This window comes from Cladophialophora carrionii (genome assembly GCF_000365165.1).
Source record: "Cladophialophora carrionii CBS 160.54 unplaced genomic scaffold supercont1.5, whole genome shotgun sequence".
Lineage (NCBI taxonomy): Eukaryota > Fungi > Ascomycota > Eurotiomycetes > Chaetothyriales > Herpotrichiellaceae > Cladophialophora > Cladophialophora carrionii.
In genome coordinates, this window is record NW_008481830.1 from 776,485 (window position 1) to 802,342 (window position 25,858).

Genomic DNA, 25,858 nt, shown 5'->3' on the forward strand with positions numbered 1-25,858 from the left:
TAGGACCTGTGGGTTGGCAGGAGGACATGTTCCGTAGATCCTATCGCGCAGAGGCCAGTCATTCACTTCCAGCGGTCCGTGGGCAGCGTCTCTAACCTCTGCTCGGAGGGTTCGAGGCGAGAGATGATGTAGCAAATGCTCCATCACGGTGCGAGTTGTGGGACACTGGGGACTCTGGTGGTGCGAAGTGTCTGGAAATTAAGGAGGCACAACCCAAGGCAGATCTGAAACGAGTACCAGACTCTCTTGGGTCTTGTGCCTCACAGCCATCACCTATGGAGACAACAGAGGAAGCTGTCCTCGTATTCCAACCGAGACACAAGGAGACAGCGAAGTCGAGTCGTGCGGAGCACTCAGCCGTATACGCACACACTCCGGGGGCAAACAGCCCACCGTAATGGCTCACTGCCTGTTTTCACAGGACACGCTTTCCACTCCCACCAAGCTGACCTCTGTGATTTATTCCCTAGATGTGGCTTGCACTTCTTACTCGGAGCCAACAAATTGCACGCCCTGTCCATTGACAGCTTCGTTTCCCGGTGCCCTTCCCACCATGATGAGGCGAAGTGGCAGGGATGACACATGCATTTCTTCAATCTGAGTTGACCAGTTTGATATCGGACTCGAAAAGGAAATACAACGATGTCCGCGCGGCTGCCGAACGAGCCCTCGGGGACATCAAAGCCATATCTGTGACGTCTGAGACTCAGCTGGCCGGCGACCTGTGCCGCAAACCTCAATTCGTTGATCCTTTTATTCTGGCCTGTAAATCCAAGAATGCCAGACTGGTTACTACTGGGACTGCGTGCCTACACCGGCTGACAGCGAGCAGAGCTGTCCCCCGGACAAGGCTTCCTGACGTGCTTGATGCTTTCCAAGATGCGATAGGGGCAGGATATGAGCCGCAGCTCAAAGTTCTGCAAACTCTGCCTTCACTGCTACAACTCTACGTTGACGACATTCGTGGCGAGATCCTTGCGCGGATTCTGGAGCTATGTGCGGTCCTTCAATCCAGTAAGACCGCTGTGGTGAGCAACACGGCTGCGGCAACTTTTCAACAGCTAGTCTCCACGGTATTTGAGAATGGCGAAAGGAAGGACAGGACGAGGACTTCAGGTGAAAGTGAGACTCCGACCCCAACAGACCGTTATCAACGAGGCGAATTCTCCGTCGACGCAGTCGCCCTGTTCGAAGACTTCTGTCTGTTGCTTGATCAGCAAAAGCCCCGGTTCCTGAGAATCGAGAACCTGCCCTCTGCCTTTCTGTTGGAAACCCTACACACCATACTAGCAAGCCATGATTCGCTTCTCAGGTCTGAGAAAGAACCCGAGACAAAATGGTCGGAACGTCTCCTCCATGGCTTGTCACGTAGCTTGGTCAGGAAGGATAATTTCGGCATCACAGTCCGGGCGCTATCAATCCTGCTATTGATCTTTCGAACCCATGGCGAAGGTCTACAGCATGAAGTGGCAGAGGTCGTCCCTCTTCTCGTCGGCGCACTGGAGAAAGATGGGAATCCACCGTGGAGACGGAGTCTCTACTTGGAGTTCTTTCGCAGCCTCTTTTCGGACTTCAATGTCTTGCGAGAAACCTTTGCCATCTTCGACAGTGGCGAAGAGCCGGTTAAGCTTGTTGGTCAGGTCATGTCTGCATTAGTTCGGATTGGGGCAGAAGATCCCTCCCTGATCGGCCTCGGACGCCAGTCAACTGTCCCCATCCAGCGGACAAACGACCCCAGGAGCGACGAAGCAGCGTCAATCGAGGCTCAGGGCCTTGGTGGTGCCATCACAGCGGTAGCCTCCAACGATTCAAACACTACTGGTCTCGGCGCCGAATGGAGTCTGATAGCTGTTCCTCTCATGGAGCAACCCGACAAGAGCGTGGCTCCAGCAATACCTAGCACTTATATCTACACTCTGGTGTTAGATTGTGTCTCCTCATTTTGTGATGGTTTGTCCAAGTTCGTCATGCCCTTGAGCGTTCCGAGTCGAGCTTCTCAACGGGAGAACTCGGAAATGGGCCGCAGAGATAGTTCTGCCACAGATCGAACCGACGATGAACCTAGCCGCAAGCCAACAAGGCCGTCGTCCTCATCTCACAAGTACCAGCGGCTAATAAATCCATTGACATTGGCAAATCACCGACTATCAGCTCAGATTCGAACGTCCGCTGATATGATCGAAGCCTGTTGGCCAGCAGCGCTTGCAACGTGTTCAACCTTTCTCAACTCTGCAATGGACGCGGAATTCTATCACGCCTTGATCCGATCGGTGCAGAAGTTAGCCCAAGTCTCGGGTGTTCTCGAGCTGTCCACACCCAGAGACGCCTTGTTGACGACGTTGGCTAAGGCTTCTAGCCCCGCGAATGCCAGCAGTATCATAGCAAGCTATCAGACTGCGAAGAACAGTCGATTCGGGGGTGCTGAGCACAGCGATGTCAGCAACGGATTGAAGTCCCCAACCGATCCTCCTCCCACTCCGACATTTCAAGGCAACAGCTCTCCCTTGAATGTAAGGCACCTACTCTGCCTTCGGGCGTTGTTGAATCTGGGGATTGCACTCGGGCCAACTCTGAAGAGAGACGCTTGGTTTATTCTGATCGAAACCATGCAGACGGTCGAGGCGTTGATTGCAATGCCAACAACAAGCGCTGCAACCTCGCAGTCTGGGAGTCCAAGGATTGGTGCTTCAGGCAATGACGGACACGCTACTCTTGCGACGGAAATTGCTGCTGTACAGGCAGCGACGAAGAGAATGTTGGAGAGCACAAGGAGTTTTGGTGCGGACTCGTTCACCGAGATCGTGCAAGCCCTACTCCGTCTACTGGGGCAGAATGTGGAGGTCGTCAACTCAAAGTCTGCGGAGCAGCCCATCGCCTCGCCTACTACACCCGGAAGACTGGGTGCTCGGCCGGGACACCAGACGTCCCGGAGCGTGTCTGGATTATGGACAAAGTCGAAGACGCTTGAACTGGAGGTCGGATTTGTCCTCAGCAAACTCAGTGACCTGTCCCGTATCAATTTATACAGGTTCGCGTCATCTACGGAGCAGGCCTGCTCGTGGATATTGATTGGAGATCGTCTACTGCGCCTGTCTCGGGATACTATGATTGCAGCAAATTACAGAATACAGGCAGCCAGCATTCTAGACTTGATCTCCATGGAAACCGTGAAGCTGCTCGACGACTCGCGTTTCGAAGCTGCCGAGGCAGACGCCATCAGGTTGCAGTGCTTGAGGTCCTTATTGCAGCAGTTGGACTCGTTCCAGGACACTCAAGGCGGGAAACATGATGAGGTTGAGCTGGAGATCCACAAGCGGCTTCTCGACGCCTTAGAGAGTATGCTCAGCCATAGCGGAGAATCGCTGAGCAATTGTTGGCCTATCGCCTTGGAAATCCTGTCCGTTACATCTTCGAAAAGAGGAAAGAATAAACCAGAGCTGGGCAATGCCACGATCGAGCAGGCTGAGAAGGACGCGCAGACAGCCCAGATCTTGCGCGTTGCTTTCAGGTCTATACAGCTGATTGCATCTGATTTCCTCGATGTGCTTGATTCGACAACGCTGGCGAACCTTGCCCACCTACTCCGTCAATTTGGCTCTCAGCAATATGACCTGAATGTGGCACTTACCAGTACAACCGTGCTGTGGAGTCTCGCGTCGCATGTCTTGACTAAAATCGACCGCATAGACGTCGAAACCATGCCAAATCTGAATGATGAAGATGAGGAACTTCTATCTCAGACTGTCCTCCGCTCGGGCGGCATCTGGAGCAACATCCTGCTTGAGCTGGTGGGATTGTGCAAAGACGAGCGTGCAGACGTACGCAATGCAGCGATCAGGGTGCTGTTGAAAATGCTTGATGCTTCGAGCGAACATCTCAGCTCAAGCACGTGGGCTATCAGCCTGAGACTCGGGCCGTTCGAAACAATTCGGTATTGCATCCGGCAATATGCTGCTAACAAGACAGATCAGGAGCCATGGATGGCGTCAGCGGCCCAATTGACAGACGGATGCACTCAGCTTCTTTGTCACAATCTCAACGTCATCGCTCAACATGATGGCTTCAAGGATACGTGGCTGCGTATCATGGACGTTTTGAAAAGCATACTAAATACCAACTCTGTTTCCGCATCTTCCCTGGCCTTTTCAAATCTATCAAAGCTTCTTTCAGCGTTAGCAGACCTTCCAAATTCCAGCGAAGAGCTAGTCCAGCCTGCTGTGCAGCTATGGGCAACCTATCAGCCCGGCGACATACGCCATGAATACCCATCGGATGGTCGACCGGGTGACGAGCCATCGAATCAGCAAGCTTTTAGTTCGCATGCACACGTTCTTGTTGAAGCCTACAAAACCAGCTCAGTGGCGATCTCAAAGTTTCTGCAGGGACAAACTTCGACCTTGATGGACTCGATTGAGCGAGGAGTCATGCTGTGCACGCATCCCCCGTACACGAGCGACGTGAAGACACTGGCCCCCGAGCAAAAGGAAGCCTCTGATTGTCTGGCAATCTTGAAGATTCTGCTGCAGGACGACGTGTCGAAGTATGCGGAATTCTTGCTAAGGCTGGTTACATTGACACTGAACATTCGGAACGGGAAAGTCGTTGTTCAGCAAAAGAAATCGGCTCTGTCCAAGTCGATACAACAACCATCGTTCATTGCCTTCACAGCTGCATGCCTGGACAAGTTTCGAGATCTTATACTGGAATGTGCCGACGATGACAACTTCATCCAAACCGTGGCTGTGCAAAATGCATGTCCTGTTCTTTCCGCCGTGGTTAGCACAAAGTACACGAGAATGCCAACGAACAACGAGATGCCCCTGTGGCGAAAGGCGACCGTCATCGCAGCCGTTATGCTTGAAGCATTGCAGAAGCACGTCAGGCGCGGTTCGTCAAAGGATTTATCCCAGCTGGAGAGCTTGGCGGCCCCAATCATCTCCATAGCCGTGAGTATCCTTCAACCTGGCGATCTGTCCAACCCCCCGGGCCCCGAGCACAAAGAAGCCACAATCCTCGAAGACGAGACCTTCGACATTGAACACTTCGAACTGTTGCACAAGGCCATCGTGCCCATCTTCCAAAATGTCGAGGCCATCAAAGGAGACGCCTGCAAGCAATACGCCATCGCGCTATTCAAGGTATCCCTGCTCACCAAACCCTGGTTCTACGACCTGCCCGACGACGTGGCCAGTGAACCCCTGAAAGATCTGATGCGCGTGCGCCCCGGCAGCGTCCACCGACCTGTATTTGCCGTGCGGAGACAAATCTGCCACGCCGCATTAAGAGCCTTATTCGACCTTGTCGAGCGACCACAGCACGCGACGGCCGGTGAAGACGAAAGGGAAAAAACACCCACGCCTCATCCAGGCCCAATGTCCCAACACAAGCTCGCATCCGCCGCTGCGCCTTACCTGATCTTGCGCGTGGTCCATCCTCTCAAGACCTTCCTTGCAGACCAGCGGCTACGGAGCCTCACGCCACCACCAATGGCCCAACAGGTCGAACTACAAGTCATTCTGTCCAAGTTTGTCGATCTGCGGAGCAATGGACACGCGATGGCGGACATGATGATGTTGTCTTCTTCACCTCGGGCGCCGCAAACCGAGACCAGAACCCAAGGTGATCTAGATGTTACTCGAGGGAATCATCCAAGCCCGTCAGACGACAACGACGACGACGACGACGGCAAAGAACACCTCCGCGTCCTCTACGGCTTGATGCTCCGCGTGCACACATTCTGGCAGGGACTGCCGAGGTTGAAGGGCCCAGGGGCGCGGGCGTGGCAGGACGACGAGCCCGGCAGAGGCATCCAGGACGCTCTGGAGCGGTGGCAGAGGGTGGTTGCCGAGGGATGGGGCTTTGCTTTTGCTGGCTTGGAATAGCAGAAAGCCGAAAAATACCGTAGTGAGGATACCGACCGGGGAGGATCAAACCGGGTGGCGTCGAATCGGCACCCTCGAGAGATGATGTTGAGCATGAGACTCACACATGTGATGCGCAAGGGCGCAAGGGAGGTGTTTGGTATGTAGGTCTGCAGCAGTACACTGTCAAGCCCGGACAGTGGAATCGACACAGGTCATAGAACAAGAAGATCCTACAAGAGTCGTGGGAATTTGAGAATGGATTATTCAAAGGTCCCACCCAATGGCTCGACACATATCCGTCCCAGAATACAAGGTACATTATTGTAGCCGCATGCTTGAAGCCGTAGCCTCTCGTCCGCATATGGGCTGCAATCGGAGACAGCGTCTGTGGCAGGCCGTTACGCACCAGAAGCTGTAGCCGCCGGAAGAGTTTCTGACTCAGGGTCTAGACCTACTTGCAGGGGCACTTCAAGAGCCAGGGCAACCTCTATCACGATGTCACACAGGCATGCGGTGTGCTCTGTACTTGGCTGACTTCCACGACTTGATAAGCTACAACCAACCTGTGCCCCCGAGTTGCAGCTGGATTCAGGTAGCTGGTGATCGGAAACAGCACTCCGAAGATGGTCATCCGCCCATCATTGGGCGCTTGGCCCTATAGGGGCATCGTTTCCCGACTTGGTGAATTCAACGGGGTTTGCAATGCACGGCGTTATTTGGCCACTTCTTCAGTGCACAAAAGGAATCTTTCCCCAGACAAGGAGCCGAATCAGGCAGGTGTCGGCGGAGTGATCGCAGGAGGTTTTCCGCCTATGCCGGGTTGGTCGATCGCTAGATGGGGAGCTGTTTCTGGGGCTTGCCGATAGAGCACGATCTCTGATTGTTTGAAGTAGCGACGAGCGTCTGTATGTAACTTGTCAGTGTCGGGACATAGAAAGCTGTTCTCATGCTTCTGGCGTGCGACTGAGCACCAGAGTCTTGGAGTAGCCGGCAGGTTCGGAGACAAAGCCGACCGTGGCTGCTTCAGTTGCCGACACAACCCCAACTCGAGGTGGATCCGGTGCTACTCTCTCGTGGAAGGGATAGAAAAGTGAACTAGACGTCAAGACGTACCTTCGTCAATGAGAACCAAACTGAGATAATACCTTGTGGAGTATTTCTTGTTAACCTCTCGGAAGGTAGGGGTTAGGTCGAAGCCTCCAAGGAAGAGTCTGATGGGGATGGTCTCGCCTGAACTTCGCGTTAGCACCTGGATACGAACCGATTTGCACGCTCAATAAGATCTGAGCGTGCTCTTGGTGTTTCGGGCATCGGGAGACCACCGCGCGTAGAAAGGGAATTCTCACGTACCTCTTGAGGGCGAGCCATCCATGATCTGAACAATGGTTAGCGTCCCTGGTAAGGCGAAGTCATGGGCGAACGTACCTCAAATCTGACCAACGTTTCACTTTCGTTATATTGGTTGGGCGCAACACCTGTTGTCTCCCTCCGAATAATCGAGAGCTCCATGTGTTTGATTTTCAATCGGACCAGTAGGAAGTATATCCTGCCGACGATGACATCCTTCAGGTGGTATTTGCTTTTCGAGTATTCGAATTCAATGTGTAAGCAATCTTCTATTCCGACGTCCATCTTGATCGAACTGTTGGTCTCTGGTGGGATCCGATACGAATAGACCCAGATATCCTTTTCCCGAATGACGTCGGCCATCCTCCTCGACACAGTGACTCTGACGAAGTACCGTAACTTGACGTTGATGCCATTGTAAGATTCGTACTGCTTCTCGACGTTTTTGAAGTTGAAGGGAAAGGTCTGTGGGTGTTGTAGTTCGCCGGGAGCCGCGAGTTCTTGGCCTAACGACAGGAATTCGTAGTGGTTTCCGCGATCAAAGAACATCTCTGTACACACCCAGATCAACCACTGTACCCAGCAGATAAGTCAAGAGCCCAGAATGACATACCGATCAGGCCGATGAATTGGACCTTGATGCCGGTGTGCTCCAGCCTTTTCCCATCTTTCGGTCTGATTGTGACTGCGCCTTTTACCGATTCTCCATCTAGATATAGAGGGGCTTTCTCGCGTCTGTTCTTGTCGAGCTTGACATCGACCGTCTGTCGGTCGTCGGTATCTTCGAGGACGATATCTATGTCGACGGGTGTAGAGAAGAAGAAGGCGGACATGGTGACGGACGGAGAGTGAGCTGGGCGGAGATGAAGGATCTAGATCAAGCCGACAGTCTATGGCGACAACAGCTCGGTGTACAGAATAAGCTGTTGCCTGGTGGGAAAGTAGCTACGGTATATGCTGTGGTGAAATCGCCGTTTGTACACAGTACCACCGTAGTGCACGTCGATCGCAGGTGGTGAGCCGCAGCCCGCAGCTTCCCCTGAAGAACGCCAAGACGCCACTCCGCATTGGGACGAGGATGTTGCTGCCCTGTGGTCACCATCACGCTACGCCTCAGGACTGCCAGAGGAGGAGGCTTTGAACAATGGCAATCTGGCTGTTCGGAGCACCGCTGATCGTCATGTCACTTCCGCTCTCGATCTTGCTCTGGTCGACACGAACACGAGAACACCTCTTAAGCAATGATATCACCTCAGCATTGGGTTGAAAGGAGGTTGAGCAGGCTCGGTAGGTGGAAATGGCCCCATCATGCCTATTTTCTCTTGCGACATCTGGCCAGCCACTCTCTCCACGTACAAAGCGAAAAGCGCCTTGTTTTGTTCTTGCTTCCTGTTGAAATCTATTTCCGGGGGAATCCAGCCATCTGCGTCGGTGTCGAGATATTCCTTCGCGAACTCTCTTGCTAGATGCCATTCCTTGTAATCTTCGAATTGTTTTTCATGTTTCTGGATATCTGCCGCCTGGAATGTGTAGGGACATTCGCCCGGCAAACCTAGCTCGTGCCAATTATTGGAAATCGCAATCAGGCACTCGCGCAGTGGCGCAGGCCCTTCTTCCCACGTATTCCCACAGCGAATGAAGAGTTCCCGGTATACGCGAGGCACTTGCATGGCATCGTACGCGTCTTTGTTGTCAAGAAGGCATCTGATTTCGTAGGCCTTGGCTGTCATGGCCTGCTTGAATCTGTAGTCTGCTTCCTTCTTTCCCTCCTCATCCAGGTCTTCATAGTCGTCAGGTAACTTGGGCTTGACGATCCCAACCGGGTAGTCTTTGGGAGGGGTCAAAAAGACGGGCCAACGGGCCTGTAAGAACATAGGACCTATCTGTATAAATTGCCAGTCAATAAATGCAGAGATTTCAGAAGGGTCGTCTTCCGAGACAAAAATGTTGCCCATGTGCAAATCAGTGTGACAGAGGGTAGGTCTGGAATGATGAAGGAGGTCGGAGTGGGTGCCGACGACTTTCATGACTTCAATGGTGGTCTCGAGCAAAAGGACGTGTTCGGCAGCTGTGCCACGGTGGTTGACGGTGTGGACGCCTTGGGGTTCCTGTGAGATGCGGTGGATCTCTCGTTGTGCAAGCGCGGTTCCAAATTCGGTGAGAGAAAGCCCTAACGATAGTCAGTTTGACAGGCCAGGGATAGACGTGGCAGAGGATGTGCATACAAGGCGCCAATGTGGCATTTTCGGGCGCAGCAGACCAAGCGGGATCGCAGAATCGACCAATACAGTAGGATCCGGATTGATCGATATCTGATGGAACGTCCGATTTCCTCTCATTGTCCGGCAAGAAATGGCGAGGATATAGGCAGCCATACGCTGGGAACTTAATCGACATCAATTGACTCTCCCATTTGGCCAATTTCTCGATAACGGCCAGTTTGCATCGTTCTTCAACGTGATCCCACATTTTGAAGAGCTGGACCCCGGCAGCCATTTCCATGATGATGTACTCTCCCCAACAGGATTCGAAGCATCAGCGCTCCAGGCGTAGATGCATGGTACTGGGATATCGGTATGCTCTCTCACTTCGACTGATTAGACACTAGCATAACTGCGGCAAATTGGATTCTCCTACCATATTGGAGAACAGCGACTTCCGACGCAGTCGTATATTTGGCGAGGCCGGCGTTGGGACAGGGGATCTTGGCAATGAGCTCTGTTCCATCCGCCCTGTGTAGGCGTAATGCTTTGTTGAATCCACCCTCTAACTTTTCGATCTCTCGGACAGGCGAGACCGACGGGCCAGTGTTGGCTGCAATTGCACAAAGAGCGTCTAAGTCAAACTTGACATAACGAGCATCCCGTTGTTGTTGATCTCGAGTCAAAAATCGGCCATTGGTGTACTGAAACAGCTCCTCTCGGTTGATGGATTTGCCTGGGAGACTCGATCAGTTGGCTATTACCTCACTGTTTGCTGGACTTACCACGGCATGTCAACGAGATATTCCTGGAGGAACGCAAAAGGAGGTGGCTTAATGGGGGAAAATGGCGTATTTTTGACCACGGGGGCATGCTGCGAGCGTATGTCGCCGTAATCTCGCAATGCCTTACATGTCTGGAGATAAAACACGAAGATTACTGGTGAGCCGGAATGCGCATGGAGAATTGAGCTGCGTTGTCCGGCTGCAATACTGGAAACGATGGCACGGATGGGACTGGTACTGTGGCCTAGAGCTGCCAAGCTTTGTCTCCAAGGCCTTTTTCAGAATCTCCTCACCTTCATGACTGATCCGCCTCATTCTCAACCAACTTAATTAGGTACACAGTACGGAGTACTCCGTACTCCGTACATGTGTGTTTCATGGGCTAAACGTACGGAGTAAATTTGCAGTTGTTCTGCCCAGCCCATAGCCAGTGCAGGATTTTCTGGCACGACACCAGCCCCATCACAACCTTTCTCTCAGTCCTCTCGCTTCACTGTGCGCTTCCTCCGTCTGAGTCCGGCGAACACTGAGCAAATCTCGGGGGCAATGGCCTTCCCTGTGCTCTAGCCTGCCTCGCCTGTGCGACTGCAAGGCTGTGACATTGCAGCCATTTAGTCCTGAGGTCGCCGCTCGGCTATTGTCGGGTTTGCACATCCGACGCTCACTCTTTCCTCAATTGCCGACGTTCTGCAGCTTCCTCCCCACAGCCGCAATTCTCCAAAGTTTCTTTTCCTTCCTGATCTCCGAATGCTTTGTCGTATTTTGAGGCTTATCTCGAGTTGAAAAAGTTGCCCATGCACCGATCGTGCGGGTGCCATCTCGGTACCGGTGCCATGCTCCCACCCGATTTGCTCATCTGCCAGTTTCTGCCAGTCAAGCATTTGAAGGCCGCAGACAATTTATCCGGCAGTCGTGCGAGCCCGTGCCCGGTCTGGGTGTATGGTGTGGGGTAAGAACCGGGCCACAGTCACCCTGAGTTCAAGATCCAGGTTTGTGCGATTTCGTGGATTCCTGCCGTTCTCGAGTCTCTTGACGGTGCTTCCCTTGACGGATTCACCGCCACTCCCACCGGCGATTTCGTCGATCTTGACGGCCGTTCTCACCCTGCTCACCCCTCTGTGAGCCGCATCTATATTTGCGCCAGACTCCCAACCCAGTACGTGCCTGTCTCTTCCATTCTCAATATCACTATCTCCTACCCCACGCGCTCGTACCCGTGTTTGCCATTAACTTCCCTGGCTCGCGTGATTCCCGAGTTTAACCGCCGTTTGTCGCGCCGAGTCTCGTTGGTGACATCACTCGTTCACTGCCTCTAACCAACGTCCACCATGTTGTCGACAGAGCGAACTCCCAGGCCTCACTCCTTCCGACACCCTCACCGTCCAGTCTCTCCGAAATACAAAATACCCATCCAAGTCATGCAACCCGAGTCCGACCAGCACTTTGAACATATCTGGATCATTACCGGACCTGCAGGATGTGGAAAGACAACCGTCGCCCAGCACCTTGCGACGGAGCTGTCACTCCCCTATATCGAGGGCGATGATGTACGTTGCTACAACGTTCCGAGAACTTCTCCCTGGCTAATGCAAGCTAGTACCATCCGACCGCCAACAAAGAAAAGATGGCCTCAGGCACCCCCCTCACAGACGCCGACCGATGGGATTGGCTGATTACCCTCCGAGAAGCAGCCATCAAGAAACTCCAGACTTCCAACTCCGTCATAGTCACATGCTCCGCCCTGAAACGAAAGTATCGAGATGTCATCCGCGTCGCGAACTACGAACACCCGTCAGTACAAGTCCACTTTGTCTACCTCAAGGTGGACGAGTCAACCTTACAGGCAAGAGTCGCAGCTCGGGTCGGCCACTACATGAAGGAGAACATGGTGCACAGTCAAATGACCACTCTTGAAGAACCCGAGGAAGACCTCGAGTGGGATGTCTTACAGGTGGACGTGCGCGAAGACAAAGAGATGGTCAAGAGACATGCGCTGGAGCTGGTACAGGCGAAACTGAAGGAATACGAAGATATGGAATTCCCCCACAAACAATGACGGCGGCGTCAGGCGAAGAATCCCCAAGATCTGACCAGGCGAAAGAAATATACAAGAAGACAGTGATTTGAGCATTGGCGTCCGGCGCGTGGCTTCGAATGGGGGTGCAAGATCACCTTGGGCGGAGATGATTCGAATTTGAGAGGACTTATCTTTGGCGAGCTTCGGGGCGGCTTCAAAACGGGTCAATGTGAACTAGGGGTTCAGCCTCGACCGAGATGACTTTTTAGTACGGGCCAAGTTCTGAGAGCAAGCAGAAGTTTGGCTGGGACGGGTTCGGTACCCTCGGCTTCGATGCCGCTGTTAGCTTTTATTGGGGGTATGCCACAGTGCCTGGACTATAGACCTAGTCTCTGGCGTCCAAGATTATCATTAGCTCTTGGCGTAGAGGAAGAAATCCAGCTTTAACGTCTGAGGTATACATATGCGGGCCAAAGACCACCAGTTAAAGCGACAATATACAAACTGTCACTACGCTGTACCTCCTATCATCTCAAGACAGACGTCATGTCGATCGCGAGAGAGTGAGAGAGAGGTCTGTCCGGAGTAGATGTGTATGATATATTTTATATCAGCACATTCACTTCCGCAATCGACCATAGGATGTGTGAAAACAGGGCTTCCCGTTCGCTCAGCCGTACTTAAGCCACATGCCGGTCAGTTAGTACTAAGGTGGGTGACCACTTGGGAATCCTGACTGTTGATTGTTTTTTTGTTTGGTTTTCCGTTTTTAGTATATACTCCTACGAGCAGGGTGCGAAGAACAGGAGTACTGTAATTATGTATGTATTATGTTTGTATAGAGGCCACGCTACGCCAGCTAGTTGATTCAAGGCGAGTTAGGTAGAAATGAATTCTTCGACTTCGACCTTCTACTTTGTACATCATACTTGATGTCGATACCTCGTACAGAGTCAATGCAAAGCTACGTCGTGGGGAGGAGGAAGCCAGTGGATGGACGGACGGACGGACTGACGCACTGGAGGATAAAGTAAATACGGAGTACTCCGTACTGAAAACTTTGATCGAAAAAAGCGAACGAGGCTGCGCTGAGCTAGAACGACCTTACTACGTACTAGGTAAGGGGCAACGCAACGTAACGTACCTAGGAAGAATACCGCAGTTTCGCTACAGTACAGTATATTTTCTCCTTTGACATTCCTACCCCTTACAACGTACGTAGACGTTACGATATGCCATATACGGTATACCGTGGAAATGGAGGGAGCTAGCGGGTTGGCCGGTTCACGTTTGATCTTGATGTGGGTTAAAGGTACAAGGTACTGTATTCAACTCAACTCAGCTCAGCTCAGCTCGGTTCGGCCAGTCTTGGACTCCACCATCTCGGGTGCGAGCCTGTGTGTGTGTTCATGATGAAGGTGCCGGGATCAACGGGGTATCTACTATGTACTGGGTATGTACTCCGTACTAGGTATGTAGCTTGGCTGCCGCGCGTGAGCGATGTATCCCACGGCTCTCGGCCGAAATCCATCACCCATGGTCAGTCCGGCAGTCCATCCCTACGCCTGTCTGTCTGTCTGTGTGTCTGTGCGCCTATCCATCATGCTCTTCCCAATACACGACATTCGATTAAGTACCGTATCAATACTTGCCAGATTTCAGTCAGACGCACTTCAGCTTGCGAACCCCTTTCTTTCCATCGCGGACTTGACATTCTTTCGAGCAATCCTGCGCAACCTTACACCTGGCGCATCTCAAGAGTTTTCTCTCCGCCGACGCCTCGGCTTTGCAACCCCAGCAACATGTACGCAGGTCGTCGAATCCGGCACGAGTATAGTACCCACCACGAGTATCGTGCTAGACGGGATGTCGGATCAGCTGGGTCGAGGTCTTAGAGCGTACTGCGGCTTTACTCTCATGGTACAATATCCGCAGAGACGTCTGGTACACGAATTGGGCTACCTCTTGAGGGTCCAACTTGACAATGTTGAAGGTGGCGCGATTCCACATGAGAATGGAGCGTCCTTGAGGTTTCCCGTCTGCTTCACTGAGGGCTCTCAGACACATTCGGCATGGGGCGAGTATGTTGAGGTATGCTCCAGGATGAAGAGTTGGGTAGAAAGCAAGATGATTTCGTTTTGCTCGCGCGAAGAAAGGTTCCTGAACTGCCGGACCCGGTGGCCAAGTGCAGACCGTGGACCTTGAAGGCGGCCTCTAGCAATCGTCGTTGAAGATTCCATCTAGATGCTTCAGTGTCCCAAAGAGAGTTCTCCCGCTTTTGGGGTGGGACATCGGTGAGAAAATGCTCTTGACTTGCTCTCATGCTGCGGTGGTATTGATGTGTTCGTAAGTACGGTGCGCATCTGCGACACCCGAAAAGATGCATGTGAGGAAGAACTGACTACCAGCTGAGCGATCCGGATCTCGTTTAAGTGCACCTCGATATCACTTTGACGTTGCCACTGTGATGCCCTGTCGAAAGGTCAGAGCAAGATGACCATGATTGCCCAAGAAGCCAGGTAGGTCCAACAATTGATCCCACATCCATTCAGCCTCATTCCAACATTCGTCGGCGCTTCCTTCCCTACCTCCCCTCCTGAACCCACACCCAACGAGCTTGTTGCTCCAGGTGGAATACTACAACTCACACTCCCACAGACATAGCCACTCGGACAACATCCTCCACCCACATCAGGCGCACATGTCATCCACCCTGTTGCACAATCTCCCGTCTGGAAATTGCCCGGGGCGGTAATCCCGCTCCCAGAGGGTGCCACAATCGTGAGACTTGAACCAGAAACAAGAGTTGTGGAGGCAGCCGCAGGGCACGATGTACTGTCGCAGTCTCGCCCGATTTGGCAGCATCCGCCCTGGTAGTATGCGGAGCAGGCGTAGAACCCGGTTGGACAGCCCGTGACCGGATAGGACAGGGAACTCGAAGGCGTGGTCGTGGTGGTTGTGATTTCCACCGTCGTCGTCAAACTGGTCGGTCGGACGGGTGGTTCCGGTGTACCACTCGATTGCGAGGAGGCCGTCGACGTTGACAAGGCAGGGCAATTGGCGGAACCACACGCACGGTCTGTCGGACAGCAACCGCCTCCGAGACTGGCCGGACAGGATCGGAAACCCGTTGAACATGTTAGGGAGAGTGAGGCCGAAGACGTCACAGTTCTGGTTATCGTGACGGTTGAGACAAGTGGTGGAAGCGGAGTGACGCTGGGACTGGAGGTTGATGTCGGAGTTGTTGACTGCCTTGAGCTTGTTGTAGGAGAGGAAGGCTGAGATGGCGTGACCGTCGTGTAACTCGTGACAGTCGTAGTACTCGGACCCGGGGGCGTGGTCGATGCAGTCGCTGTATTTGTCTGTATACAGCCAACGTCATAGCATGCGTATCCTGGCAAACAGCAACCTCCACCTGGGTTATTCGGGCAGGAGGTATACCCACTTGCGCAGTTCGTGGAAAGTGCATTGCCGCAGATCTGACCGCTGGGACAGCATCCCACGTCGCCCTCACTGGAGCTCGACTCCTGAACGAGTTGGCAGGTGTATCCCGCTGCACAGCAGCTGTTGGGTCGGTCAATGGATGTGCAGGCGGAGGTGCCTGCGGGACATTGGAAGGCGCGTTTTGAAAACAGGTGCCAGCCTGGAAGGTGTCTCAGTAGCCGGGTTCGTCCCTCGTGAGCATCATGTACTCGGACGGGCAGGTCGATGGAGACCCAAAGTGTGGAATTCGACCAAATCGAATGACCGTCCCAAGCCTCCTCTTGCTCTTCTTCAAACCCCCAATAATCCATGTAGAACTTCTCGCCCGGGTCCCCATTCAGCTTCTTCACTCCGGTCGGAGAGCTCCTTTGTAACTTCTGCTGTATGTCAATGTCTCTCTTGAGGAGGACTTCATCCTCGGGGTAGTATTTCGAGTCGGGTGCGAGATTGTACGGCCACCGAAGGTTCACAGTCTGTGCAGCAGCTGGGGAGATGGAGGCAGAGACCAAAAGGAGAAGGGCTGAAGGCAATGACGCTAATCGCAGCCATGGTGCCATGAGATGGACTGATCAAAAGGACGCGAATGCTATAAAGATGGCAGGCCGTTCATCGAGATATGAATGGTATCGGAGACGCGAATGGAGCAGCTTGACGGTGAGAGACGTCGGACGAAGTAGCCGCCAGGATGTCAGAATCAGTACAGCAATTTCTACACGAAGGACGTGAAGACATGATGGAGCAGAGGACTGCTGGCAGCCAGTGTTGGCAATGTTGGCAGAAAAGATGGCTGGGGTGAATGAGATTCGAGAAATCGCAGCTCCGGGGCGGCGACTAATTAGTGACTCGGCCCCGGACCGGAGTCTCATCCCGCTCCTCCACTAACAAACGTCAGTGTCACACTCTCCGATTGCACGTGCATCTCCTCCTGGGCCCGATTCCGCTAACCATTGTCAGACATTGTCTATCTAGCATTGCTTGCGCAGGTCAGCCTCGCATCGCTCATACTTCTTTCCACGGCGAAACTCGGGAGCGGGAGACCACCCTAAATGTTCACGTCTCTCATTACGATTGCTTTTCAATAGGTGCCGGCCTTCAGACCTTTCAACGACCCCAGGCTCAGGGCCAACCCTTGGGAACGTGACCGGATCCGGATGAAGCCGACAATCGAGTTGTCCGCCGTCTTTTCTATACTCAAGTTCGCCAACGCATCCTCACCTATTTCCATGTTAGTCGCGAACTTTGCGGTCAGACAATATTGGAACTCACCGAAGACGCTGCGTGCATAGAGATTGGCGCTCAAGAACTGGCAGTCGCCTTTCAAGCCAGCTTCGGGCGTCAGACACGTCATGTTCGTACTCTTCATCAGTTGATCCAAGAACTCCCGGAGGCTCTTGCTCGTCGCTTTGCTGTTGATGTTCACCTTGTTCTCCCATTCGAACTCTGTCCACATGGTCCGGAAGGCTGATTCTGAGCATGTCGCTGGCTGGATGTAGTCCATGATGTCCGCATGTATGTCATTTAGTATCACCACGTGGGTATCCGTCCCGGATGGCGAGTCATACACGATATTGCCAAAAATGACGCCCGTGTCCGTGCTCGACACTTTGATGGTCGACTGCACATTCAGGAAGTCATGTGGTCCCAGGTTGTGCGTGGTCGGCCGCTCAACCACTTTGAGGTCGCCCAGCGTCGCAAACTCCACCGAGAGATTCTGGAGTGTTTCTTGCGTCTGGTTGACAAGTAGCACGTCGAGGATGATGTCGAATTGGTGCACCTTGACATAGGCCTCGGCATATACAGGGTCTGAGAACCCGGTGAGTTGCACTACCCGGCTCAGCTTGGAGGACAAGTCTTCAAAGGAAGCATCGCCTCCAGTCGCTTTCTCCAGGTCAATCTCCATCTCGTCCATGCCGTCCTGGGCACTTTTCTTCGACAACTGACGTATTGAGAGAACGTCATCCACCTGTGTGGCTGTCTTCGCCTTCTCGACCGCGTCCTTGTCTGCACGTTTCTTCTCCTCAACCTCCACCATGGCACGGAAGGCTTTTCTCGTGTCGTCCAAAAACGATACTTCAAGCTCTTTACGTTCTGAAAATTCTGCCAGTGCACGTACGCAGGACATTATCCGGTCCACTGAGTCCTCGTCAATGGGTGCCTTCACAAATTGCGACTGTCCCACCCTGACTATCGAGATCATGATAAGCATGGCTTCTGCGCGCAAGGCGTTGGTCCGGGCCTGGTCCGAGGAGATCTCCGAATGGCGCATGACCAACTTTGTAAGAGTGGCAGAAAGCACCGTGGACAAGTAATAGTCGCCGTCAAGAATAAGCTGTCTGAGCGGTGGTTTCTGCGCCGCCTTGACTGCCTCCAATCTGGCTTTTGCTGCAGAATCGCTTGTGAGGGCCGTCTCCGTAGCATACGTCCCATCAGCCAGGACTTTGCGAGAGCCGGTAGAGGCCGCCTTGGCCGCGGCATGACCGTTGACTTGGTCTTTTTGCTCGCCATCCTCATTGGAGTGTTCATCCAGTAACCGCTGTTCAGAGGCGAGAATGGGAATCTCTCCTAGACTGGCCCGAATACGCTTCCACGCCTCTTTGATGTCGTTTTCTTGTAAGGAATACTCGCCGATGACCCAGAGCGAACCACGATAGACCTTGCCAGCACGGACCTCGCCCAGAGTCGACACTAATCGTTCTATGATTGAAGATCTGAGCTTGGGGAACCTCTCTACCACCTCTTTCACGAAGGAGATGACGTCCACGGCAGAGCTGTTGTTGAAATCCGCAATGAAGTCCATGAGAACATCGACCACGCTGGCCGCGATCTCGGAGAACTTGATGGCGCAATGATGAATCGACTGAATCAAAAGCTGGCGGTATTCGGAGTTCTTCTCGTATTGCTCTACCACCGTCTTGCTGAGCTCCTTTTTGAGTAGCATGATGACTTCTTGCACATTCTTGCTCGAGACCATCTCCATTGCAATTGACAGAGCCTTCCTTCGCACGTCCAGATCGGGACTCGACAAAACGCGCAGAATTTCCATGGTAAGGTCATCGAGGACTCCTTCGTTTCGTCTTCTCAATTGGTCAACTCGGTCGAGCACAATCAGCTTCACGTTGTTGTCCGCCTCTTTAATGCTGAGTTCGATCAGCTTCCCAGCCGCTGCCTTGACGGCTACGGGATTGCTCGTCAACGTCGTTAGCGAGGTCGCCGCTTCGTATACGACAGTGCTAGTGTTCGCTTCCAGCAGATCGAAGATCAGCCGCAAATATCTCGCCTTGTTTGCCTGGTTCTGGATCGCATCCTTTCTGATGAATTCAAGCTCAACCAGCTGTAGCAGTTCATCTGCATTGGGCACTCCGTCCAGGACACCAATCAGGTATTCCAATGCTTTCTCGTGACTTATGCTCATCAAGGCAGCAAATGCATTTCTCTTGCATGTCGTGTCGCTCTCTCCCACGAGGAAGGTATGGAGCATTTCAGGGGCATCGGGAATAAGGTGCTGGGCGTGTTGATAGACAGAGGCCAGGGCCCATACGGCGTTCTTTCGCACATATGCATGTCTGTGGTCGAGGCAGGTCTGGGCGGCTGAAAGGAGGGGTTCAATCAATTCGGGTTCTCGGAGTTTGGAGAGGAATCGCAACGTGTTGCCCCGGACGAACTCGTTAGGATGTTGAAGGTCGTTTCGGATACCGTTGCTGGGCACCATCAGTACAACATCCTTTTAGCAAACCACGACCGCTCTCAAGCATACCAGACCAAAATCATTTCCTGCTTCAGCTTCCCGTTCGCATCCAGCTTGGGACAGATTTCGTAGTAGAAGTAGAGTAATTTCTTCAAAGGCTTGCTCTTTGAGGGCATGACGAAGCGGATAATATGCATTAACAGATTGGGCATAGGGTCGCCGTTGAGCATGGTGGTGAGGATCCTTCGCATAGTCTCTAGCTTCGTCTCATCCGTGCCCTTTTCCAGCTGCGTCTTCAGATCCTGCTGGTTCGGCTGGTCCGCGGTGTTGTCCAAGTGGACGAGGCTGTAGGAGTTGTCGAGAAAAGCCGCCATGACTGCTAGAAACGCTTCGAACACAGAATGGCGCAGTATGGAAATACACTCGAGTCTTCAATCGCAAGGATGTTTGTATGTTCACCGGACAGTGGGCCACAACAGAAGAGGCGTCAGCGCATTGTTCCACTGGTCCGGCGGCAACAGACGGAGGGCCAAGAATGAAAGAGAGATGAGGCGTCTGAAGGAGTGTGAGGGCGGTGGAATTGCACGTAGTCGGAGTCTGAAGTCTGTTACTTGGTGTTCAGCGATCTGTCCAAATGTGGACAGCCTTGGCGGTGTCGAGATGCGCCTGCAGCCCGCAGCCTCGAGATACATCGGGCATCTCTCCAATATTCAAAGTTGATACCTAATTCTTGACGCAACCGCCTCCATCTCTCCTCCCCCAGACCTAACTCAGAAATCCGGCTCCCTGGGCTATGGCGAATCCCAAAGATACAAATGAGCCATTCTACGTGCGCTACTAGTATGCATGTCTCATTCTGTGTCGACACCAGATACTGATTGAGACCAGTTCGGGCCATTCTGGAAGATTTGGGCATGAATTCCTAGGTATGAAACAAGTCTGTCTTTTCTGAGGCGTCGCGTTGCTCATCGGTGGACAGAGTTCGACTTCAGGGTGATCGGGGATGGACGCAGTGCGACAGCGAGATATGCCAACAACTCCAACTACCGCAACGACTCGCTCATCCGCAAAGAGAGTTAGTCCTCGGCCCTGCGTCTTCCGGTAACTACTGACTGGTTCCCAGTGTGTGTCAGCTCCCTCCTCATCTCCGAGATCAAACGCATCATCAAAGACAGTGAAATCATGAAGGAGGACGATTCGCGGTGGCCTCAAAAGAACAAGGATGGAAGACAAGAGCTCGAGATTAGGCTCGGCAATGAGCACATCCAGTTTGAGGTGCGTCGCATGCGAAACTCTGGGATATGTCGACCTAAACTGACACTGAGCAGACTGCAAAGATCGGCTCTCTTGGAGATGTGACGGACTCGGCTGATCCTGAGGGCCTGCGAGTCTTTTACTACCTGGTACAGGATCTCAAAGCCTTGGTGTTCTCGTTGATATCGCTTCATTTCAAGGTAAGCGAACTTTGGGAAATTGCCGAGATGTTAATCTGAGCGTTGTGATAGATCAAACCCATCTGAGTTTGCCGCTCACGGAGTCCATGACATACTCAATTTATCAGCTACCCAGTACCGCTCGCAACCCTTCACCCGTCTCACTTGACCATGGCAACCAGCCGCCTCGCTATTCCATGCATCTTGAGGGCAGAAAAGACGTGGCGAGGAGGCAAGAGGAAGCCCATGTAGAACTTCCAGCGCGATGACCAGGGACGAAAGCCTGTATACAGAGTGAACGGCTGCGGGCAAGCCCGGCTGGGTATTACCAACCCATGAGCGCGACCACTTGTCAGTTCCAGCTTAAGCTGGTTTGGGCGATACGATTTGAGCTGGGACTGAGGGCGCAGTGAAGGCGTGAAAATGCCAGTTTACAGTAGCTGTACCCCGCAAAGCACAAACCCTCCCGAAGTCGGGGCAGGACAATTTAGACGTCAAGTGTCGGCTGTTGGGGGTCGAATTTCTCCACTCGACGGCGTTTCCCTCCTTCCATCCACCCATCGATTGCATAACTTTATCTCATCATCTGCTTCCTTCTGGTGCTTCTGATGTATCTGGTGCTCTGACGCGGGAATTGTGTTCCCTCCCCGTCCTTCAATTCTACCCACCACTTTCATCGTCTGGCGCCGTCCTTGTCTGCACCGCTTTCTCCTTCCACTCCTCTCCATATGATAACCTTCCGGCGTTCCTGTATTCAATGCCAACTCATGCGCCCAATAGGCCGTTTAGTCCTCCTGACCCCGAGATAACCCAGAGCAATGTCGCGTGCCCAGCTCCATTGACTCCCCCTTCAGATAACGGCGCGGATGAAGACACAAGACGGTTGAGTACTCGACGGGTACCGCACGCCGACGATGAAGTAATCCGGCGACCCGTCAGCGACAACACCGCCGCTGGCATGGCGTTGATGCAGGAAGCAACTATGTATGCGACTGGGCCCTCACTGGAAGAAAAGATGCATACAGACGCTGGCAATCGGTCATCACTGGCAGCCGACGGGGCAGATGACGAGGCTGGATTCGAAAATTGCATCAATGTGGATCGCGACATGCAGACGGAAAGACTTGAAGAGACCGTGCCCGTGGCTGATGTCGCCCACAGCGACGAAAGAAACACCTTCAATGGGCAGCCTGGCCTTAGCGACAGAATGCAGTTGACGGACGCTGAACCCGACTCAGGTCTCTTGTCTCCACCGTTGAGTTGTGCTGCCGACGGCAGGACCAGCAGCTTCAACGTCTCTGGAGGCAAGCCTGGCATACCTTCGATTGACCAAGAACTAGATTGGTCTAATAACCACCTCAAGGACTGGGACTTTTCGTACCGTCGTCTCCGACCTCAGTACCCGTCGGCTACCTTTCAACCATATTCCAAGTTCAAAGGGACTCAGCAGTCCGACCGTCAGATCTACAACGTCGAAGTTACCATTTTAACAGTTGACATCGAGCAGTCCAACATGTCTGGCTACCTCCAGATTTGCGGACTAACTCCCGACCATCCCACGTTGACCACATTTTTCACAGGCGAAATTATTGGGGGACCCGATCAGAAGTACAGCTTCCGTACGGGGGATCCCGGCTGGGGCGCAAGCGACAAGACGGATCTTACGCACTGGGCCCGGTTTCCGGCATGGCGACCTCTCAGTCTGCACGCGAAGCGCAACATCAACTTTGTATACCCAATGAACCACGAGAACTGGTGGCAGCAAGAATACATCTTCATGAGATGGAAGGAACATTTCCTCGTGCCAGACTACAAGCTCAAATCGATCCAGGGGGCAAGTTTTGAGGGCTTCTACTATATCTGTTTTAATCAAATTGAGGGGAGGGTGAGTGGAATCTATTTCCACTCCAAAAGCGAGAAGTGAGTACTGGACACTACATCTGCCTTATGCGATACTAACCGTCCAGCAACAGATATCAACAGCTCGAGTTGAAGCACGAGGGAAAGCCGGGCGTTTGGGGCATGGGCGTGTGCCCGTCAATCGAGTTTCGGTGATTGAGCTTCAGCCACTACTACAGACGACTTTATGTGTATTCTCGGAACCACTGTGCGAGCTGAGATAGGAGCTTGCTCATGCTGCGGGAGCATTTATGTATATTTTGGTTGCCCGCGACAGAAGCGGGGCAGGAGCTTTGCTGGATAAATAGATTTGTGCCACATTACGATCTGGCGATTGATCGCTCTCGCCAGAACAGCGACATGCCTCCTCTTTGCCATCGGTTATTTTCCTTGCTGGTAAGGACTGACTGAGCGAGTTGACACGAACGTTAAGGTCTAAGCAATCCCTCCTGGGCATGGGGAATATACACAGTGCTCAGAGCGGAAGGGGTGCACATGCTCCACAACGATGACAATTAATCATTCTGCAAGATGATGTAGGCCTACGTACTCTTGAGAGGCTTGATACACCTGGAGATGCCCGGGGATGGGCAGGACTGGGCCTTCATTGAGACCATGCTTGCGCCGGTGTCTCTCCACGCTGCACGCGGCAACCCACTTTCAGTTTGCCTCTCAGATTAGAAACTCTCCTCCATGCATCTGGCCACCAGCGACTGATGCAGTCCACCGAAATAGACCGATAATCATTCCCCTCTTCTTTCACACCTCTGAACCATCTACAAGCACAGCATATGTAGTCAATTTCCTTCGTTTATCGCTTTCGTTTGTACTTGATTGTCGCATGTTTGCTGCCGCACCCTCTATCCGTCTCATTTCCACTCTCACTCACCAGCGGCGAAAGTGCGGCTATGGTGTATACGATCCCCAGCGTGACAGACGAGACTAACTAACGTAAAGAACCGAGACACTATGAATTGACCTTCAGTCATGGTATGTTAGCCCCTCTATCCACTCCGCCTCGCGGACCTCTGATGTGTACTGACCTTCTCTGCCCGTTCTACACAGGGTTGCTGTGCGTCGAGACCTACGCACGACGATGATGTGCCCCAGGCTGGACGCCCAAGCGTGTCTCCTCCGACCCGACACACGGCCCAGGCAATAACATCCCAGACTGCAATTAATGGTGCAACAGACGACGGGCGCTCCCGCGACCTTTCGGTCCACCAAAGTCACACCTCCAGATCAGCGCTCTCGACGCCCCGGCAGTCTGTGCAGAATGCACAATCCCAGCCAGGCCGACAGCCGTCTCTAGCAGACCCGTACGACCTGCCCCTCGAGCCCCCAACACCATGGAAGAGCAAGAAGCGCACGTGGACGCGCTCGCAGCTGCTGAGAGAAAGGTACGAGTTCTTCGAGACCCGCGTCACGGGCCACAAAGAGGTGTGGAACGGCTTGAAACAAGCGATCGAATGTCTGCGCGAAGGAGATCTGGCCGACGCGCAGGGCATTTTGTCAGCCATGTCCGTAACACTGCCGACGGGGAAACTGGAGGACGGCGCATACGACGAGCACGGCAATCTCTACAAGATCCCCCAGGCCGTCATCTCCGATCCTGATGACGTGGTCGAAGACATGAACGACATAGATTCCCAGACCGTGACGGGCGCGAGTGATTTGGACGCCATCGCCGCCAAGTTGGAGGTAACCGACCCTGGGGCCGGCGACCCGCTCAGCCAGGGCAAGCAGACTTCTGCCGCAGAGGCCAAGGCCAAGGCCGTCAAAGGCAAGACGGCCGTGCGCGACGCCGTCAAAGTCCGATGCCGCCTCAGCGACCGCGGAAGCCCAGAGTGCGATGTCACGGTTGTGCTGGGCCGGAGCGAGAGGGTGGCTCTGTTGTCTGACAGAGTTGGCGTTGAGAGAGATGTATGCCAGCCCTATGAGTGTCCTTGCGTTCTGCCATGCCCCATCTGGCTGACTTTGTTTGTCGCAGATCCCCAGCAGAGCGAGACTCCGATTCGCGTATCTAGGCAAGATGTTGGACGCCACCAAGACCCTGGAGGAACAAGGCTTCAGAGAAGGCGACGTCATCCAGGTCTTGGTGGTAGGCAACTGGAAATGACGGCCTAAGAGTATCTCAGTGCCAAAGTCCAAGTCGGGCTTCAAGGGAATAGTCCTTGAGCAAGATGGAGTCTGGGTAATCGGCAGGCGGGAAGTGGCCGAGGGCGTGGATATCCCATTTCTCAGCCCGCAATGTTTCATGTTCAGATACCCTGGGTACGCATTGTGTATATCTAATTTAAGATGTACAAAGGATCCCGACGGCGTTATGGTCAGGGGAGGAACCCCGAATCGAAAGGGCAGAGGGGATGGATCTGTGCGACAGGGAGAGACTCTTACGAGTCGTTCCCGTCCACGGACACGAGCCCAGGTTTCATGACACGTTCGTAATGTCCACTCAGCTTCAACCTGGCCCTACTGTGAGACCACGTTCTTTCTGCAAGTTCAGCTTTCCTCCCGGGCATTTGGTTCACGTCCACTTTACGGACATCGCCATGGTACATACTTTTGCCTTAAAAAACAGGTGCGCGCTGGCCTCGCACGGCAGTCCACCGCTTTGATCTACTGCCTCTGGAACGCTGTGATCTCCATCTCCTGCCTCGGACGACTTGAGAGCTACCAGCTTTCTCTCAACCCGAATGTCCCTCCAGGCCAACCCCTAGGCGAAGGCGGAGTCGCAACACTAGCAGCGGCGCTGGCGTACACAAAGCGGCCAAGGCCGCTGATGACTGGAACCAGCTCACTCTTTGAAGATATCAGAGGGACCATGGGTTGGGGATGGACTGCGGGTGTATGCCAAAGGATGCAAAGTGGAAACCTGGAAAGAATGGAGCAAATATTGGGCTCGTTCATGTGGATGGCGTTGCTCGGCGAACATCTATGGAAGGCAGATACATAAATGCGTCACTACATCTGGGTAAAGACGAACACCTCAAACAAAGCCTTGCTTCTGCTCCTGCAGCAGCATGTAGAGGGTCTGGACGATCGCGGTGTCTGCCATGCGAGATGCCAGCCGAATTCTCATCGCCCGCTCACTGTTCGGTCACTGTGGCATTTGTTGGTGATCGTCTTAGCCGACCTAGTATA

General features: G+C 53.3%; 9 protein-coding genes and 1 non-coding gene across 10 annotated transcripts; 5 read left to right on the forward strand and 5 right to left on the reverse strand.

Annotated features, from left to right (window-relative positions):
• Nucleotides 1–575: 575 nt before the first annotated feature.
• On the forward strand, nucleotides 576–5,882 carry G647_06098 (uncharacterized protein; the record flags this gene model as incomplete). The annotated part of the gene is made up of 1 exon (XM_008730423.1): nucleotides 576–5,882. The coding sequence occupies one exon, from the start codon at nucleotides 576–578 to the stop codon at nucleotides 5,880–5,882; it is 5,307 nt and encodes a 1,768-aa protein (XP_008728645.1).
• Nucleotides 5,883–6,633: 751 nt separating this feature from the next.
• G647_06099 (uncharacterized protein) lies at nucleotides 6,634–8,044 on the reverse strand (the record flags this gene model as incomplete). The annotated part of the gene is made up of 5 exons (XM_008730424.1): nucleotides 6,634–6,767; nucleotides 6,978–7,094; nucleotides 7,215–7,239; nucleotides 7,290–7,762; nucleotides 7,825–8,044. The coding sequence occupies 5 exons, from the start codon at nucleotides 8,042–8,044 to the stop codon at nucleotides 6,634–6,636; spliced, it is 969 nt and encodes a 322-aa protein (XP_008728646.1).
• A 414-nt stretch (nucleotides 8,045–8,458) lies between these two features.
• Nucleotides 8,459–9,713, reverse strand: G647_06100 (uncharacterized protein; the record flags this gene model as incomplete). Its single annotated transcript, XM_008730425.1, has 2 exons — nucleotides 8,459–9,381; nucleotides 9,437–9,713. The coding sequence occupies 2 exons, from the start codon at nucleotides 9,711–9,713 to the stop codon at nucleotides 8,459–8,461; spliced, it is 1,200 nt and encodes a 399-aa protein (XP_008728647.1).
• Nucleotides 9,714–9,795: 82 nt separating this feature from the next.
• G647_06101 (uncharacterized protein) lies at nucleotides 9,796–10,285 on the reverse strand (the record flags this gene model as incomplete). Its single annotated transcript, XM_008730426.1, has 2 exons — nucleotides 9,796–10,148; nucleotides 10,198–10,285. The coding sequence occupies 2 exons, from the start codon at nucleotides 10,283–10,285 to the stop codon at nucleotides 9,796–9,798; spliced, it is 441 nt and encodes a 146-aa protein (XP_008728648.1).
• Nucleotides 10,286–11,525: 1,240 nt separating this feature from the next.
• Nucleotides 11,526–12,253, forward strand: G647_06102 (uncharacterized protein; the record flags this gene model as incomplete). The annotated part of the gene is made up of 2 exons (XM_008730427.1): nucleotides 11,526–11,744; nucleotides 11,795–12,253. 2 exons carry the CDS (start codon nucleotides 11,526–11,528, stop codon nucleotides 12,251–12,253), a joined length of 678 nt encoding a protein of 225 aa, XP_008728649.1.
• Nucleotides 12,254–12,845: 592 nt separating this feature from the next.
• Nucleotides 12,846–12,962, forward strand: G647_06103. Its single transcript, XR_573447.1, has one exon. It is a non-coding gene; the product is annotated as a 5S ribosomal RNA (ribosomal RNA).
• A 1,943-nt stretch (nucleotides 12,963–14,905) lies between these two features.
• Nucleotides 14,906–16,254, reverse strand: G647_06104 (uncharacterized protein; the record flags this gene model as incomplete). The annotated part of the gene is made up of 3 exons (XM_008730428.1): nucleotides 14,906–15,576; nucleotides 15,656–15,857; nucleotides 15,907–16,254. The coding sequence occupies 3 exons, from the start codon at nucleotides 16,252–16,254 to the stop codon at nucleotides 14,906–14,908; spliced, it is 1,221 nt and encodes a 406-aa protein (XP_008728650.1).
• A 518-nt stretch (nucleotides 16,255–16,772) lies between these two features.
• Nucleotides 16,773–19,756, reverse strand: G647_06105 (uncharacterized protein; the record flags this gene model as incomplete). The annotated part of the gene is made up of 3 exons (XM_008730429.1): nucleotides 16,773–16,912; nucleotides 16,964–19,395; nucleotides 19,452–19,756. The coding sequence occupies 3 exons, from the start codon at nucleotides 19,754–19,756 to the stop codon at nucleotides 16,773–16,775; spliced, it is 2,877 nt and encodes a 958-aa protein (XP_008728651.1).
• A 419-nt stretch (nucleotides 19,757–20,175) lies between these two features.
• Nucleotides 20,176–20,875, forward strand: G647_06106 (uncharacterized protein; the record flags this gene model as incomplete). Its single annotated transcript, XM_008730430.1, has 5 exons — nucleotides 20,176–20,222; nucleotides 20,271–20,308; nucleotides 20,362–20,457; nucleotides 20,506–20,657; nucleotides 20,711–20,875. The coding sequence occupies 5 exons, from the start codon at nucleotides 20,176–20,178 to the stop codon at nucleotides 20,873–20,875; spliced, it is 498 nt and encodes a 165-aa protein (XP_008728652.1).
• A 697-nt stretch (nucleotides 20,876–21,572) lies between these two features.
• Nucleotides 21,573–24,833, forward strand: G647_06107 (uncharacterized protein; the record flags this gene model as incomplete). The annotated part of the gene is made up of 4 exons (XM_008730431.1): nucleotides 21,573–22,735; nucleotides 22,789–22,843; nucleotides 23,780–24,637; nucleotides 24,705–24,833. 4 exons carry the CDS (start codon nucleotides 21,573–21,575, stop codon nucleotides 24,831–24,833), a joined length of 2,205 nt encoding a protein of 734 aa, XP_008728653.1.
• Nucleotides 24,834–25,858: the final 1,025 nt, after the last annotated feature.